The sequence below is a fragment of the Erythrolamprus reginae genome, chromosome 1 (assembly GCF_031021105.1).
Source record: "Erythrolamprus reginae isolate rEryReg1 chromosome 1, rEryReg1.hap1, whole genome shotgun sequence".
Lineage (NCBI taxonomy): Eukaryota > Metazoa > Chordata > Lepidosauria > Squamata > Dipsadidae > Erythrolamprus > Erythrolamprus reginae.
The window spans coordinates 94,903,786-94,916,220 of record NC_091950.1 but is presented as its reverse complement, the minus strand read 5'-3'; the positions used below and the strand labels follow the sequence as shown (position 1 = coordinate 94,916,220).

The window sequence follows — 12,435 nt, the reverse complement described above, 5'->3', positions numbered from 1 at the left end:
CAAAGCTCAACTGTGTTCTTCTGCATGTTATGGGAGAGAGTGAATTTCCTTTACAGTAACTTCTCTGATGTTCATTGAATACAGCAGTACAATTTCCCCCAAGAGAACAAGATGCATCAACCGTCAAGATAGCAATTGTAAAAATATTTATTACATAAAATAAATTAAATGGCAGTAATGCTTAGTGACATTTGTTTACAAGATCTAAATTAAGCTGGGATATAAAGGATGGAAGGTGGCTGACTGTAACAAATTTGTTACACATTTTAGGCATACCAGGATTTTATTGGAATCATTGAGACGACTCTTCAAGGCGGGTGCAAGTTCGCCTATATTTGGCTGTATGAATTTGGCTTCATTGACGATGTTGGTTACCTCATCCAGACCCTCCTTTCGGATTTTCCAGTTTTTATCACCAATCTTAGATATCAGCTCAGATGTCATCTTATCACTGGAAAAACAAACCAAAACCAAAATCCCAACAGCTCATCATCAATTTTCTTTAAACAAGAAGAAGCAAAGTATAAGCATCGTAAGCAATAACGGTCAAGACAGAAAATCCAAATTATAAAATAGGTTATAGATTAACGCTTAAGAGTTTACATATCTATACATAGAGAAATTGTCCTTAACATACCTAACTTACCAAGCACAGTTGCTGTCTGCCTATTAAAATGCTGTGGTGATGCGCTCACGGGGCTCCATGTTTGTCAGTGATTTATTAGGCAGCAAGAGCAGTCTTCATGCAAGTCCTCCAGCTGACAAGTTTTCTACTCATTTCCTTATAGCTGTTACTAATAAGCTTTTAATACCAGATTAGCATGTATTTATTGGTTAAATCTATGCTATTCTGCCTTCTGTTCTGCTTTATTATCATCTTATGGTATTTCAAGATGTCCTGTAATTTTAAACCTATTATATTTCAGAGGATTTAGCTGCTATTCTTCTTTTAATTGCAAATTTCTTTTATATACCATATTTTTCGTAGAAGATGATGCACCTTTTACTCCCTAAAAGAGTGAAAACCTGGGTACGTCTTATACAATGAATATAGCGCCACCCGGACACCCCCCTCTTTGGCCTCTGCCTCCCAGCTATTTACCTCCTTGCAGCAAATAGCACAGAACCTGATTAGCACAAGCAACTGATTATCAGCCTCCCAACCAGCAGATGATTGAACCTGCAGGCAGGCCCACTGTACTAAAATGAAAATGAAACTAAAGCGCCAACTAGGGAAATTGCTGGGAGGCAGAGGCAGAATTTTATTTTCTTGTGCTAATCAGTTGCTGAAATTGGATACAAGGAGATAAGTCAATAAATATAAATGTCTATAGAATGTTCAAATTATTAGACTTGTTTTTTAAATCTGCTTTATTATTGTTCTAGACAACTTAACAAAATGAAGAAGCTTTTTAAAATAAATGCTTGATCTGAAGTGGCCCAATGCTATTATATCTTCTTTTAAATAGCAGAGAATAATGTATACTTCAAGAAATCCACATAAATTTTATTAGAATCTGTACAAGTATAATCTGAAAGGTAAGAGTTTAGTATTAAGCTAAGGCAGCTGAGTTAAACCCTGATTTAGTCATGTTTGGAATAGATCTGTTTAACTAATTGGGAGGAGTTAGTGTGACCACATTTAATAAAACTTTTTTGCATTAATATACTGCCATAATGTTCATTTCTCCAATTCTTTGCGATTTCTATAGGTCAGGCACACATGCACAGAAATACATAGCAAACAATGTATATCATCTGTGCTGTTTGCTGGGAAGCAAATTGCTGGGAGGCAGAGGGCTTTTTTCCTTGTTTTCCTCCCCCAGAACTAAGGTGCCTCTTATCCTCTGAAAGATATGGTATATTTTAAAAAGCCCGGACTAATATTTAAGACAAGAAGGGTGATGGGGGAGGCATGTAAATATATTAAACAGACTATAAATGTTATTTTATATTGTATTATTTTATATTCAGATTATATTTTGTTATTTTATCAACTAGTATTCCTGCTTTGTCTCCCACCCAAGTCCTGGTTGCTTCATTGGATTGTATGACTTAAGAAATCTTAAATTTACATGCTAAGCAATGCCAAAATAGGTAGTTCTTGACTTGCAACCACAATTGAGCCCAGCATTTCTGTTGCCAAGTGAAACATTTGTTAAGTGAGTTTGTCCCATTTTATGAACTTTCTTACTATAGTTGTTAAGAGAATCTCTGTAGTTGTTAAATTAATCAAACTACTGTTAAAATGAATCTAGCTTCCCCATTGACTCTGCTTCTCAGGTGGTCACAAAAGGAGATAATATGACTGGACTACAGCAACCATCATAAATATGAGTCAATTGCCAAGTGTCTGGATTTTGATCACATGAGCATGCGTATACTGCAAAGTGTGAAAAAATTGACATAAGACACTTTTTTCAATGCCATTGTAACTCTGAACAGTCACTAAATGAACTGTTTTAATTTGGGGACTACTTGTAGATTAATTGATTCAAAAGAAATCAAGCAAAGATGAAAAGGGGAAACAAAATATTACACTGTAGACATATCAAATCCAAGAACCTGTTGAAATTATTCTCAGTCTCTTGTTCAAGAAGATGAAGTTAGATCAATACACTGCTCAATTCCAAGATGGAAGATTATAGGAACTGATGAATATCCATAGAAGTATAGCAAAGCAACAGAAGAAGAATCAATAATGATTCTATCCAAACTATTCAAACAAATCTACAGTCCAATGACCAAAAAAGGAGATTTAATTGAATATGCAAACTATCATACAATGCTTGATTTCACATGCAAAATAACATTTAGGATCACCCAAAACAGATTATAAGCCCTATTTTTTTTTAAAAAGGCATCAGATATTCAAGCTGGCTTTAGAAAGGAATGAGAAACATGAGACGTTATTGCTGAACGTGCTCTGGATACTTAAGAAAATCCCAAAATACTGGAAAAGAAGTGAGCATGTGCTTCATTGATTGTGGAATTTCTCAGAAAAATGGGTTTCCCAGAACGTATCATTGTCCTTATGAGAATCTTATCTATAGTCAGATGGTCACTGTATAGGTAAAGGTGAAACAGATTTGACTCCAAGTTGGAAAAGGAGTCTTCTCCACTTATTTATTTATTCAACCCATATGCTGAATATATATATTAGGAAAAGCTTGAATGGAAGAAAATGAGCATGGTTTTAAATGGAAGAAACTACAACAACAATGTGTGCTATGTTGATGACACTAACTGAAAATGCAAAGGATCTGCAAGCTCTAGTACCCTGTTTCCCCGATAGTAAGACACCCCCAATTGTAAGACGTATCGGGGGTTTCAGGGGGGTCGGCTAATATAAGCCGTACCCCGAAAGTAAGACATATGTCTTACTTTCGGGGAAACACGGGGGTATTGCCAGGGGGGGGAGCCCGATGACGTCGCTTCCAAGCTCCCCGCGCGCCCCTCGCCTTCGCCTCGCCGCGGTGCCACCGCCTCTTCCCCGGCTTGGCAAAGCGAAGGATGGCGCTGGTCCGAAGTGAGCCGAGCGGGCGGCGGCTTGCAGCGAAGGCGCTCGTCCCAGCAACCGAGTCCTGCCGAGGCTCGGCTGCAAGCGGCCAGCGAGGCCGACCAGCTCCGAGGCAAGCGGCCGGAGCTGCGCCCTCCTTCGCCCGCCTCCTTTCCAGCAGGCAGGTGGGGCTGCCCAACTGCGCAGAGCGGCTCCTCCCCTCCAGACACACGCTTCCCCGACACACGTCTGTGGCTCCACGCGTGCACGCCGCTTGGAGCCCTGAGGTTGAACTTGGAAAAGGGCTCATGAGGCTCCTGTCCCGCGGCTGCCCTTCTGGACTCTGGGGAGATGCCTTCGGGAACGCGACCCTTTCAATTTTTTTCCAATGTAAGACATACCCCGAAAGTAAGACATAGTGGGGCTTTTGGGGGTAAAAAGAAATTAAGACACTATCTTACTTTCGGGGAAACACGGTAATAACAGTAAAGAGTGTAGTGAAAAATGGGGACTAAAATTTTAAGATGACCAAAATGGCTAGATAAAACCAGCCTTAGAACTTGCAATGGTAGTAAAGGAATAAACAATCAAGAAACATGTTGATTACTACTGGGAAACACCAAGGCTCAAATTATCCTGCTTCAGACATGTAATGAAAAGATCTAGATCTCTGAAGAAGACTTCATGGCTAGGAAAGATGAAAGGAAAGAGGAAGCCAAGCAGCAAGATGGATGGACTCAGGTACATCGGTGATGAGCGCACCATTGGAAGACCTATAAAATAGCAGCTTAGGGACAAATTACCATGGAGAAAGTCTACCAAGATAGTCCCTAGGAGGCAACAATTTAATAGCTCACAATCAACTAACCAACCAACCAACCAATTCCTGCTTTGGATTTTTTTTTTAAAGGTAACATAAAACCAAATCAAATAGAAACAAAGTATAAAAACCTGATATCAGCTCTAGGCAAGAGGTCCACGACATCGTTCCCTGAATCCTCCTGTTCTTCACCTTCTTCACCATCATCAATGCCAATATTGTGCCTTGTACTGCTTCGAGTTGCAGCAGGTGGTATTTGTCCTTGCACCTGAAATATATAGCATTACTTTACATTATTTTGACAGGGAGCATTTGGAATTTTAATTCATATGACTACACAATATTGTGTTGTGTTAATTAAAAATCATGCAAATAATGCTCAAAATGGAAGGCTCAGATAAGATACAGGTAGTCCTTGACTTACGATCCCAACTGAGTTCGGAATTTATGTTGCTAAGTGAGAAACTTGTTAAGTGAGTTTTGTCCCATTTTACAACTTTTTTATCATGTTTGTTAGGTGAATCACTGCAGTTCTTAAATTAGTAACACGGTTGTTAAGTAAATCTGGCTTTCCTGTTGACTTTGCTTGTCAGAAGGTCGAAAAAGTTGATCATGTTGTCCCAGGACACTGCAATCATTATAAATATGAGTCAGCTGTCAAGTGTCTGAATTTTGATCAGGTGACCATAGAGATGCTACAATGGTTGTAAGTGTGAAAAACGGTTATGTCATTTATTCAGCGCTGTTGTCACTTTGAACAGTCACTAAATGAATTGTCATGAGTTGAGGATACCTCAACGCCATGAAATTGTTTGATATATCACTGAACCTGCTCTTTATTTAGTGTACTACCCAAAGACTTCATTTCTATCACCAATCAAACAGTGAATTTAACAGTACAGTAGTCTTGTAGAATTAATACTCGTATTAATGAAAGTTTGACAAACATTTCCATCCGAAACACTAGGGCTCCTCTTCAGGCAGTCATCAGCCAATATGATCTTCCAAGATTATTTTAGCTGATGGCTCATTTATTTCACCGTGTTATTAGCAATACTAAGAAAGATCCTAAAGTCAGTCGAAATGATCATCCAAACAATAAATGTTTCAGCATTTCAAAGAAAACCTACTTTTTCAAACTCTGCATCTATTTGGGAAAGAAGAGCAGGCTTTTCATCCTCAAAGAACATTCGTAAAGGGGGACCAACATACAGAAACATGACGCCTAGTAAGGTTATGGCGGATGTCCTCACAGCCTATTAAACAGGAAATAGAAATATTTAGAGTCAATATTCAGAAAGCAAAAAAAATTAATTCGAAGGGGGAAAAATACTCACCGGATTTGTAGCTCCAAGAGCTGTTTTAACATTGCTGATAAATGCCTTCACATTCAATCTGAGAGAGAAGACAATATTACCCACAAATAACATAACATTATACAGAGCAGTGAAAAATATGACTTCTTACTCATTCTCAACCACTTTGTCAAAAGGTTATGGAATTTAAATGTGAGATAATAGTACTGGCTATGGTGGAACTGCTGCTTAAAAGAATAGAACACATCTTACATCTCAGAAAATGCATTTCTTAAAGAAATGACACCTGACTACGTTGCATCCATCTCTGCATGTTTTCTTAGTATTTCCAAGAACCACGTTGAAAGAAGGACATTTGTTTCACATCAGGCAGGTAGATACAATAATATTTTATTCTTTTTTTAAAAAATCTGTTGGAAATTTCTGTAAGGCAGGTTTGAATTTTTAAGGGATGCAAAGTGTATTCAAAATGATAAAAGCATATATTCCTTTTAAAAAAAATCTCTACTGGAATCTATCAATCTAGCATGAACTGGGGGGGTGCAGCAGGTAGAGTGCTCTACTGCAGGCCACTGAAGCTGACTAGATCTGTAGGTCAGCGGTTCAAATCTCATAACCTGCTCAAGATTGACTCAGCCTTCCATCCTTCCGAGGTGGGTAAAATGAGGACCCGGATTGTGGGGGCAATATGCTGGCTCTGTTAAAAAGTGCTATTGCTAACATGTTGTAAGCCTCCCTGAGTCTAAGGAGAAGGGCGGCATAAAAATCGAATGAATAAATAAATAAATTTGTTGTCAGACTTCAGCAATCTAGAAGCCATGGCAATGGAGTCTGGAGGCAACACTACCCCAATAGATTTCTAAATTCTAACTACCATATAGTCTGCCTCCCAGACTATAAGGCAAACCTAGATTTGGGGGAGGAAAACAAGAACACAAATCTGCCTCTGCCTCCCAGCATCCATCTGATATTCATCTGGCTTGTTAACTGTGGCCCGTTCTCTGCCATCGCCACAGCTTCTAGAACAGCTGATCGGTGCTGGAACAACCCCCTGCCCACCACCACAATAGTCGCTGTACAAGACGCACAGACTTTTCCACCACTTTTTTTTGGTTGTGGTGGGGAGAAGTGCATCTGATACTCAGAAAAATATAGTACATTGTATGCAAACAAAAAAGAAACTACACAGGGGTGTGTGTGTTAGAAAGAGCTTGGTTCACAAATGCATATACAGTGAACCCTCAAGTTTCGCGTCCTCGAGCATCGCGAAAGGGCTATTTCGCGAGTTTTCAACCCGGAAGTAAACTCCACCATCGGCGCATGCGTGCCTTTTTTTCTATGGCCACGCATGCGTAGATGGTGGAGTTCCCCAGCTGGGAAGCTGGGCGGCTTCCCTGGGTCTTCCCCCTCTTGCCCCGGTAAGACCCCAGCGGCAGCGCGAGCAACGGCGTGGGCGGGTGGGCGGCACGCGCGGGGACACCCCAGCTCCGCTCCCCAGCTGGGAAGCGGCCCCAGCAACAGCGTGGGCGGGCGGGCGGTGCGCGCGCGCTTGGGGACACACCAGCTCCGCTCCCCAGCTGGGAAGCGGCCCCAGCAACAGCGTGGGCGGGCGGGCAGCACGCGCGCGAGGAAACCCCAGGCGCGAGCAATGGGGTGGGCGGGCGAAGGGCGGGCGGCGGTGGAAGTAAAAACACCATCTGCGCATGCGCAGATGGTGTTTTTACTTCCGCACCGCTACTTCGCGAAAAATCGATCATCGCTTGGGGTCCTGGAACGGAACCCTCGCGATGATCGAGGGACCACTGTAACTGCTCTAACAAGCATATTAATATATTCATCTCATCTAAAAGTATACAAATAATGTGAATTAGTATGGTAGCTATTGACATTCTCTGTGTGCTAATATATCTTTTATGTCACAGTTATTTAGTAAACAGCATGAATATATGTAAGCAGTATGCTACTGTAATTTTGAGACATACCCAGTAAATCCAAATTCCTTAATGGCATTTGAGAGCCAGTTTAAAGTTTCTGATTGGTTCTTTGGATTCTTCTGGGAAAATGCCATGGACATAACCTAGAACGAAAACAGGCTATTTGTAACTAATATAAATGAACAATAGTTCTTGTGATAATTTTTTTTAATGTATCGTATCTATGAAAAACAATATTTGCACCTGCTCAGCAGTCCAAGGCAGCTGACAGGTTTCTGCTATTGCTGTTAGTGCTTCTTTGGCATTGCTTCCGCATTTCACATCACCAATCTTATCCACAAGGCCATCCAGGACAATTTGTGCAGATGTTTTGGAAAAGTTTCCCTTTTGAGCAACCAAGGCAACGATATGAAGTTTTATCTGCATCACCTACAAATAAGAGGAGGAGCCATTGCTATTTTCAAGCTAATTATCTGTTGTACAGTAACACTTGAGACCTACATTTTATCAAATAGGACTAGTGCAGTGATGGCAAACCTTTTTTTCCCCAGAGTTCCGAAAGAGGATGCACACGCATTATCGCACATTCGTGAGTGCCCACACCCATAATTCAATGTCTGGGGAGGGTGAAAACAGCTTCCCCCACCCCTTGGAAGCCTTCTGAAGGCTGGAAATGGCCTGGTTCCAAAGTTCTATTTGGCCCGGTAGGCTCGTATTTCGTCCTCCCCAAAGGCTTCCTTGGAGCCGGGGGAGGGTAAAAATGCCCTCCCTCATCCCCTGGAGGCTCCCTGGAAGCCAAAAACGCCCTCCCAGAACCTCTGTGCGAGCCAAAAATCAGCTAGCCGCCATACATGCATGTTGGAGCTGAGCTAGGGCAACAGCTCACATGCCAACAGATATGGCTCCGCGTGCCACCTGTGGCACCCATGCCATAGATTCGCCATCATTGGAATAGTGCATGCCTGCATTATCTACATAACAGATACAATGTCTAGAACAGAAAAAACTTCAGTACATTGTTCCCTCGATTTTCGCGGGTTCGAACTTCGCCAAGTCTATACCATGTTTTTAAAAAAATATTAATTAAAAATACTTCATGGTTTTTTCCCCTATACCACAGTTTTTCCCACCCAATGACGTCATATGTCATCACCAAACTTTAGTCCGCCTTTAATAAATATTTTTTTTAATAAACTTTAATAAATAAACATGGTGAGTAATAATATAAATGGTGGCTAAGGGAATGGGAAATTGTAATTTAGGGGTTTAATGTGTTAAGGGAAGGCTTGTGATACTGTTCATAGCCAAAAATAGTGTATTTACTTCTACATCTTTTCTTTGCGGAAATTTGACTTTTGTGGTCTCAGAATGCCCCCCCCCCCCGGGAAAGTCGAGGAAACACTGTACTTTGTTTGGGCCCCTTTTACAGCAATTACTGCCTCAAAGCGGCATGGCATGGACGCTATTAGCCTGTAGCACTGCTGAAGTTATGGAAGACTGACTACATATGCATGCTTATACTTTTCAGAAGTCTGATATTGTTCTATGTACAATCCTTTTTTTATTGATCGCATGTAATATTCTAATTTTCTGAAATGGTGGATTTGGAGTTTTCATGAGCTGTATCCCATATTCATCACAATTATGACAAATAACGGCTTGAACTATCTTGCCTTGCATGTTATGAATATCTCTCATATATTAAGTTTCACTTTTTAAGTTACATTACTGAAGTAAATGAACGTTTGCATGATATTCTAATTTTTTGAGTTTCACCTATAAGTCAATTGAATTAAATTAAATTGTTCTGGTTGCTTGTGCCTGACAATAAGCTAGTATACAGATATTATTGAAATGAATATTACCAAAGGTCTAGTTCTTAAAAAGCTGTTAATGCTGTTGAAGTAGACTTTAGAGGTTTTTCACATAACAGACTAAATATAGAAATTGACACAGCTCTCAGCATTTTTCTTAATGTACATATTTGAATGCTTTATCTTAATTTTATTGTCCTTGTTTAACAAGGTTCCAAATACCCATATTTTAATTAAATCGTAATAAGCTGTATAATGCTACCAGAAATGTATCACGTATCAATGAAGAAATAATATAATGAACAATATTATTATCCTGGATGCAAATAAGAAATAAAGATTAAGGTTATTACATAAGATTTTCAAACTTAAATGGTCAAATCTACACATAAGGAATTCCAGGCTCAATTCTAAGGTAATTTTGTAAACAAGTTATAAATTCAATGATAATAGAGCCCTAAAAATTAATATTGTTCTACCTGAAAGTTGGTCTCTTTCCATCCAGGTTTCTTTGCCAACATTCTTACTAGAGCCTGGCAAGGCATTTCAGTTTTATCCATCAGCTCAACAGCCTTAAAGATGAAGAACAGTGTTAAACATTAAGAAATGCAGAGATATAAATACTGAACTAAATTCTATAAACTTATATTCATTCAGATACATTTCATGTTTAGCATATGTAAAAACCATACTTCTTAAGAAGACTGTAAGTATTGTAAACGTAACTTTAATGCACTCTATATGAGAATTATTCTTTTTTGCTTTTACAAATATATTTTACAAATATTTACAATTAAGCTTCATTTTGGAAACTTTATTCTGATTTTCTGAAAAGAAATGTAAAAGTGATAGGAAGTTTGAACCAATTCTTATTTTCAACAGTAAGAATTAATTATTGTTGGACGCTTCCTTATATAAAATTTGTGAGTACAGATTTTAGACAAATTAAGCCTTTAATGTATTTTTAAAAAGGATCAGATCTGGTATAACAAACTTGCAGTACCCAGAATAATCTGAAAAGTCACAAAATACAGTCTGACACTAAAGGCTTTTGTGAAATGCCAAAATAATTTATTATGCAACAAACAAATATTTTTAGGGGTGAGACACTTTTTAGAAGAACTTGTCATTATTACCTTTTGAAATTCTTCCATGCAAGCCAGCCTTTCCTTCCAATTGCCACTATCTAACTGCTGCATGCAACTTTCTGGAAGGACAGATGAAGCCTTCTCCTCGCACATCTCTATCTGTTAGCAAAGGAAAAATTGTACACCTGTTAATAGCCTACTGGTACATTCCAAACATGCCTTCATTGGGCTTTTAGGCGTTTTGACTTACAGTATATCAGGTTTGCTACAGCACAGCACCCTGAATTCAAAGGACACACTTTACTTCAGAGCACACAGACATATGCATGTAGTGCCTATCAGTAATTTTTAGGCCCAATGTATCTTTTCCTGCTTCTGTGACTAGCCTCTTGAATGATAGGACAGCTGTGCCAAGTGTGCAGGTACATGTGCCATTTTATTTAAAAATGGTCTTCATTCTGCTGCACTCTTGGCATGCTCCTTAGAGCTGAGGTACTTCCTTCAAGGATTCTGCTGAACTGCCATACAGTATGTAGCACTTTCCCCCTTACGAATATAAAGACAACTATTAGGCAAATGTCTAAATGCTGAATCTATATATTGTTGTGGTTAGCTCTGGCCCAGCTCCTGCCCCAAGGAATGTGCAGGTGGATGTGGGGGAAACATCCACATGCCGCAGGCCTGTTTTGCTCCCGATGGAATCTGCCAACAAAGCCTCCTCTGACCAAGGAAGCGTGAGTGACAGGGAAGAGGAGAGTTTGGCAGACAGCCCAGGAGGAGATCAATCATCTGTATCATCCTTGGATTCTGAACAAGAATGACACATCCACGCTTGTGTAGTGACAACAACTGAAGGATTATTACAAGAGAAAATGAGGCCACCTGTGGTTGGGTGGGGCTGCTGTAATTAGTGCTACAGATAAAAGTGCAACCTGTCAACTTAGCCTCATGGCAATTTATCTGATTCATTGTTTCGTCAAGATTGTGGTTTTTGTGCTGTTCAAGATTGTGTGTGGACTCTCTGGACTTTAGAATTGGACACAATTTCCCAGTTATTGGGTGAGAAATTGGATTGCATTTAACCTGTGCCTTGTGTTTACCAGAAAATCCCTTTGACATTCAAAAAGGGAGCTGTTTCTGTTTTTGTTTATAAAAACTTTTGGGTTTTCCTTTTATCGTGTGGTGTGTGTCTTCCTGGACTCATTACCCTGTAATTACGGGCGGTTGAAACACGACAGAGAAGGGTGTGTGCAGGCAGTGAATACCAGCTTTATCTGCCCCCCCAAAATCATTTAGAATTTTGGATTTTGTTTCATCCAAAACTCACAACACTATGTTCCATGTTTTGTTTCTCCTGAACTATGGTCAGTCTGAAACACAGTGGCAGAACTCCCAGGGTGCAGTGTTTTGTTCAACATTTGAAACATAACATTTTCCATTTTGTTCACATTCCTACTATCATCAAGTCAATTTAAATCATTTTGAGCACAGAATTCACTTACTGAGAGTTCTGGTTCAAATATCTCTTTTACTTCAGTTCCTTTTTTGGCTTTTGCTCCAGTAGTTCCTACTCCCCCAGCTGAAGTTGGTTTCCCTTTCTTCACTGGACCACCAGCCTAGGTATACAACAAAGAGAGGGAAAACTTTTGAAATGAGCACATAATTCAATAGATGTTGGAAATGGATGAGTAAATGGAAAGGGGATCACCAACTGAATTCAGAGAATTTTTTTTGGGGGGGGGACTCTGCTTACATATGTTCAACAATCTTTCCTTCTCTTCAGACTTCTCAAGTCACAGCCCACTTACCCCGACTTTTAGGAGAATGTTTCAAGGGACAGGAAATGGAAGGTCACTATATGACAGCCTTCTGTTGGTATTATAGAATCTAGATATTCTTAGACAATACTAAAGATGGGTTTAATGTAGATAATAGCACACTTTATAGCTTTGGCACTAATGAAC

At 39.7% G+C, this 12,435-nt stretch overlaps 1 protein-coding gene across 6 annotated transcripts in view; it reads right to left on the bottom strand.

The window, feature by feature from the left end:
• The window catches only part of CKAP5 (cytoskeleton associated protein 5), a 72,975-nt gene that overhangs the window by 26,949 nt on the left and 33,591 nt on the right, over positions 1-12,435 (bottom strand). For all 6 annotated transcript variants that reach the window (XM_070759956.1, XM_070760002.1, XM_070759985.1 and 3 more), the window contains 9 exons: positions 11,974-12,087; positions 10,520-10,630; positions 9,863-9,955; positions 7,813-7,998; positions 7,618-7,712; positions 5,657-5,714; positions 5,450-5,575; positions 4,451-4,587; positions 277-451 (listed from right to left, as the gene is read on the bottom strand). In XM_070759956.1, the coding sequence (XP_070616057.1) occupies positions 277-451; positions 4,451-4,587; positions 5,450-5,575; positions 5,657-5,714; positions 7,618-7,712; positions 7,813-7,998; positions 9,863-9,955; positions 10,520-10,630; positions 11,974-12,087 (1,095 nt within the window). The remainder of the gene's footprint in view (positions 1-276; positions 452-4,450; positions 4,588-5,449; positions 5,576-5,656; positions 5,715-7,617; positions 7,713-7,812; positions 7,999-9,862; positions 9,956-10,519; positions 10,631-11,973; positions 12,088-12,435) is intronic.